The following is a 5,808-nucleotide window of genomic DNA, read 5'->3' on the forward strand; positions in this document are numbered from 1 at the left end:
CTGTGGGTGCGTTTCTGGCAGTCCAAACACAGGTTGATCTTACAACCCTGGCAGCGCACCACTGCTCTGAGGCGTCCACCGCTGACAGAGCAGCTGCTGTCACCTTTGCAGGAGTCGCAGAAGGGGACGTGGCTCGGTGCAATCCGAACCCGGTCGTGATTCCTCATCCACTCCTGGCAATGTGTGTGTGTGTGTGTTTATATATATATATGTATGTATGTATATGTATGTATGCATGTATGCATGTATAATAATATATATATAAACACACGGGTCCCCTTTAACAGAGGACACCATGTTGCACTGCCATGTTTCTACAAGACTGGCTCTAGATACGGGATTTCATCCGTTCCAAAGCCACCATGGTTTCTCCTTCAAAGTGAAATGAAGGGGGTTGCTATTCACAACTACAATGCTAGATGCCAGTAAATCCTACACACTGCTCTTTTAATATTTTTTTACTTTGCAGATTCAGATCATTAACATAGAATATAAATCAACTCATGAGTTATGTATGTTATTATAAAGTGAGCTACCCATGAGTATATAAAGTAATAGGAATTAGCAGTACCAACATTAAAGTCATGTACACATTAATGCACATCAGTCATTTTAATCCAGTCAAATCATATGTATGACTCTGAAGTGGACCGTTCTGCTTAATGAATACTTTTACTTTTGGTACTTTAAATACATTTTGATGCTAGTGCTTTGAAAGTATTTTCACACTGTAGTATTGTTACTTTTATTCAAGTTCAATATTTGAATACTTCTTCCACCAGACCAACATCTACTAGACAAAATATTTAAGATTTAAGAAATGTAATAATTCACATAAACATGTAACCTAGACTAATGCCTCTATGTGAATGTCTGCCCTCTCTTGCAGAACACTGCTGTTCTGTCCAGTGCCATACTCATCACCCTGGTTGGGATGATGTTTCACATCCACTTTGTGAAAGTCGACCATGAGTCGCTGCTTGTCATCGGCTCTTTAGGCATTCAGGTGTCCTCCTGCTACGCCTCAGGCCGTGAGACCACCACATTCATTGAGATGAGCAAGATCAAGGATATTGTCATCAATGAAGCTATTTACATGGTGAATTTATGTTATCCGTATTATTCCTATTACAGTTATGTCAGTTTATGCCTTTCAGTGGATTCATATCTAATCTTTAATTTCAGCATCAGATCATCTACTACCTTTGTGTGCTGTTGAAGGACCCTGCCGAGCCTAAAGCAGTGTCAAGTGTTGTGCCATTGTTTCAGGTGAGTGTGAATGCAAAATGTACACATACCTCATAAAGCAGCTTGCTTTTTGACAAGTTACTACGTTCACTGCTGTATAAAGGCTTTTAACATACACTGTGTCATTCACAGTTTCTAATGAACCTCCTTTCTTTATTTTTTCAGAGTTCAAAGCCGAGACTGAACTGCTTGGTAAAAGTCTACAAAAGCTGTCAGGAGATTCTTTCAAAGTGCTGACGACACACAAGCCATACGTTTGCAATGCTTCTGGTCATCCATTTTAATGTTTCTTTGCTTATGTAAAGTTTCAATGGATAAAAGCAGAAAGCAGGTCGCTCTTATTTTATTTTGGTACATCTTGATTTGACTTTGATGTTGTGTTTTTGTTTTTTCACAATTTTCCTTCCTTTTTCACCTGTATGTAATGTGGATACAAAACAAAGTGCTGCCAATATTTTATAGACCAATATTAGTGTCATAGTGACTTAATGTTTTACTTTGTCATGTAGTTACCTCAATAAGTTAATAGCACTGGATTCATATTACTTGTTTAAACCTAAAGAGCCAAACTTTTAAACTGACATTGTATTCATCATTTAAAAACACCCTTTTATGATTACCTGGGTTATCTTTGTCTAATATTAACATTTCTTTGATGATCTTAACTATGCAAAAAAGTAAGAAATCAGGCATATATATATATATATATATATTCTTCTTTTATATATATATATATATATATATATTATATATATATATATATATATATATTTTTTTTTTTTTTTTCTTTATTTTTTTTTTTTCTTCTTTTTCTTAGGTTTATAGTTCATTATGCTGCCATCTTGGGTATGAAATTGTCTTAAAAGAATAAAAAATAAAAATTATTTTTTATTCAGAAATTTGTCATTTTGGCACTAATGTAACTTTGACATTTAAAAAATTCTTTTGGAATGTTTTTATTTGAAAGTGTTTTTTTTTTTGTGTTTTGTTTTTTTTCCTTTCTTCTCATTGAACTGCTTGTAACTTTCACTACTGCTACTGCACATGTAACTTTCACATAAAGGCTATAAGCTGAACCCAATCAGTCTCCCTCTGTTTACCTTCAAAGAGAAGAACACACTTATTCACAGTTATTCTGCGTTTGGAAACATTTGACTGCAAAAATGTCTTCCCCAACTTCAACTTCAGGGAATTCAAATAAAAACAACAATGACACACCAGATACAGCATGTGAAGTTCAGAAGCACGATATACTGTTCAGCAACACCGCATGCTATCAGGTTTTAGACTTTAATGGTGAAGGAGTGTTTGGAAAAGTTGCCAAATGTCTCAATGTAAAGACAGGCAACCAAGTGGCAGTAAAAATCCACAAAGAAAATGAAAATGTCTCAGAAGTCATTGAAGAGGAGGTCCAAATGCTACAAGCGATCAGGTGCCTGGATCCAGAGAAAAACAACATCGTCAATTTCATAGAAGACTTTAGATTCAAGAACCTCTCCTGTCTGGCCTTTGAAATGCTTGACAGGAGCCTTTGGGACTTGATGAAAGAGAGAGGCTGGATTCCACTTAGTCTTAATGAAATTCGTCCTGTAACCTATCAGCTCATGGTAGCGTTTGATGCATTAAAGAGTATTGGTATCCTCCATACGGATTTAATGCCCGACAATATAATGCTGGTCAACCATAGAGATCAGCCATTTAAAATCAAACTCATTGACTTCGGTCTGGCCACACGAGTGAGTGAAGTGCGCATCGGAACAATGATGCAGCCTTGTCCATTTCGGGCTCCAGAGGTGACCTTAGGCCTCCCTCTGACAGAAGCAGTAGATATGTGGGGAGTGGGATGCGTTATGGCATTCTTATATTTTTGTAGGATACTTTTCCCAGGAGAATGTTCATATAATTTGGTTAGATCTATAGTGCACCTGCTGGGTCAGCCTGCAGACCACTTATTGAGCGCTGGAGTATACAGCTGGGCATATTTCAGCCAGAATGGCGACCCCCACAGTTGGAGGCTGAAGTTACCGGAAGAGTTCCAGGAGGGGACAGGTATCCAACCCCAATTAGTGTTCACGTTTTTTGACTTTGTTGAGAATTTGGAAGATGCCGTGCAGAAATACCCAGCCAAAAAAACAGACATTGAGTTTGAGGATAGGATGGCATTCCTAAGCCTCCTCAAGTCAACTCTTGAGCTGGATCCTGAAAGGAGAGTCACTCCTAGGGACTCTTTCAAGAACCCCTTTCTTTCCATGGTTCACCTGGAAAAGAAGATGGACAATAGCTCATATCTAGATGAGGCACTTCAGTGCATGACTATTTTGCCCTTGAATCATCTAGACTCAGAATCAGAGTCAGATGATTCTGGAGACAGTCTTCCAAATTTCAGGGATGGAGACAATACAAAAAAACCCGATCCAACCAAGCCAAATCTTGATTTTGATGAATCTTGCTCAGAAAAGAGACTGTCTACTCCTGAGGAGCTACAAGTTGCTAACATCATCAACAAGGAGAAGTTCACAGATGAGCTCCAGGCGGAGAAGAACAAGAACAAGCTTCTCCAAGAGGAAATGCAACAGCTCTGTATTTCATACCAACTGCTCATTGCAGGGTATGAAGATGAAATCACAAAGCAGGCTGATGCCCTTCAGCGCGATCTTGATAATGAGATCTTGCAGAAGAATCACCTGCAATGTGATTTTGATAAAGCTATCGCTGCACTCCAGGAAGAGAGGGAGAAGAACATCTCTCTACAACATCAACTGGACAAGATGACTGTGTCACTCCATGAGGCGAGAGAACAATAACAAGCTTCTCCAGGAGCAACTGGAACCACTCTGTATTTCATATCAACTGCTTATTGCAAGGTATGAAGACGATGTTCCCAAAATCAGAAAGCAGGCTGTTGCCCTTCAGCACAATCTTGATAATGAGATCTTGCAGAAGAATCACCTGCAATCTGATTTTGATGAAGTCATGGCTGCACTCCAGGAAGAGAGGGAGAAGAACATGACTCTACAACATCACCTGGACAAGACGACTGTCTCACTCAATGAGGTCAACTCGAAACTCGAGCAGGAGATCACTATCCTGCACCAAAATGCCTTTGAGAAGGAGAAGATTTTTGGGAGAGAGCTGGATGAGCTGAAAACTCAGCTCAGTGTTCAGAGCTGTGTCTCACTCAACCTGGAGCTCTCCACTGAGAGAGAGGCTGAGAGAGAGGCTCCCCAAAAAATCACCAACCACGATGACCACTGTGAGGATGAGCCCAACAATCAGCATGAATCCATTTCTAATGCAGAGCCCCATGAACCAACAAAAGAGGCTGAAGTTCCAGAGGAAATGCCATGCGAGGAGCAGGAGACCATCAGTCCTGCACCGGCCCTCGAATCCCAGCAAGGTGCTGAGGGAAATCTTCCACAGAGGACAGCAGAACCACCTTCTGTCTGGAAGAGAGTCCGTCACTTTCTGGGGTTGAGGAAACCAAAGAGGTGGAAGAGGAGGAGGAGGGAGGAGGAGGGCTAAAATAACATAAATTTTTTCATCAATCATTTTGTGGGTTTTCTCCAGGTGCTCTGGTTCCCACACACATCTAAAGATGAAAAAAAGAAGAAAAAAAAGAAGAAGTCGCTGAAGAGAAGCAGTACGAACAGCAGGAGACCAACAGTCCTGCACCGGTCCTCGAATCCCAGAGAGGGGCTGAGGGAAATCTTCCAAGAGGACAGCAGAACCACCTTCTGTCTGGAAGAGAGCCCGTCACTTTCTGGGGTCGAGGAAACCAAAGAAGAAGGAAAACTAAAATAACACCAAGTTTTTTTCTGGTTTTCTCCTGGTGCTCTGGTTTCTACCACACGTCCAAAGACGTGAAAAAAAAATCAATAAAAAAAACAAAAACAAAGTTTTGATATTTGTTATTTGTTATATTTTGTATTTTGTAGTTTTTGTAGTTGTAGAGTTGTTGGTTGAAACCTGGGGTATTTTTACAGAAACTTCCTCTGTCTCATGTGTGTCTCATCTCAATTTAGGATGACATTACAGAAACATGTCTTCTAAAATGATTTCAGGATTTGAACATAGCTGATAATATCCTAAACTGAATATGAAAATACAATATTCATTCAAATATTTCATTTTTTCTGCAATGAGTTGTTCATGCTAAATTAATTTTTTGTCCTTCACAGTCATCGTGGAAGGTTTCAGCCAGTTCACCCATTAGCAATAAAAACTGATTACAGCATGAAATTATTATGTAGAATGGCTCAGAATCTTGAACCTTCAAAGGTATAGTTGTAGTATTTTGAAGTGGGGTTGTATGAGGTACTTCTAGCTACAGTAGAGAAGTAGAGCAATGCACTGCTGTCAGCAGAAAAATAGATCTTGTCACACAATAATCAATATCTGTCAGTGTACATCATATTAAGAATATTTTCAATGCTTAGCCTTGCCGTCAGACAATCTTTTAATCTGGTGCTAACTTTAGAACTTCCAACAGCTGTCTGATGGCAAAGCAAGTATTACAAGCAATCATCTGACATTGAATGCTTAATGTTTTTAAGGATCTTT

The 5,808-nt window shown here is 39.3% G+C and overlaps 1 protein-coding gene across 1 annotated transcript in view; it reads left to right on the top strand.

The window, feature by feature from the left end:
• Positions 1 to 1,589, top strand: part of pigh (phosphatidylinositol glycan anchor biosynthesis, class H) — a 3,156-nt gene extending 1,567 nt beyond the window's left edge. The window contains exons 2-4 of the mRNA XM_027284076.1: positions 890 to 1,099; positions 1,186 to 1,269; positions 1,414 to 1,589. Coding sequence (XP_027139877.1) covers positions 890 to 1,099; positions 1,186 to 1,269; positions 1,414 to 1,485 — 366 coding nt within the window. The 3' untranslated portion in view covers positions 1,486 to 1,589. The remainder of the gene's footprint in view (positions 1 to 889; positions 1,100 to 1,185; positions 1,270 to 1,413) is intronic.
• Positions 1,590 to 5,808: the final 4,219 nt, after the last annotated feature.

Source organism: Larimichthys crocea, chromosome XI, assembly GCF_000972845.2.
Source record: "Larimichthys crocea isolate SSNF chromosome XI, L_crocea_2.0, whole genome shotgun sequence".
NCBI lineage: Eukaryota > Metazoa > Chordata > Actinopteri > Sciaenidae > Larimichthys > Larimichthys crocea.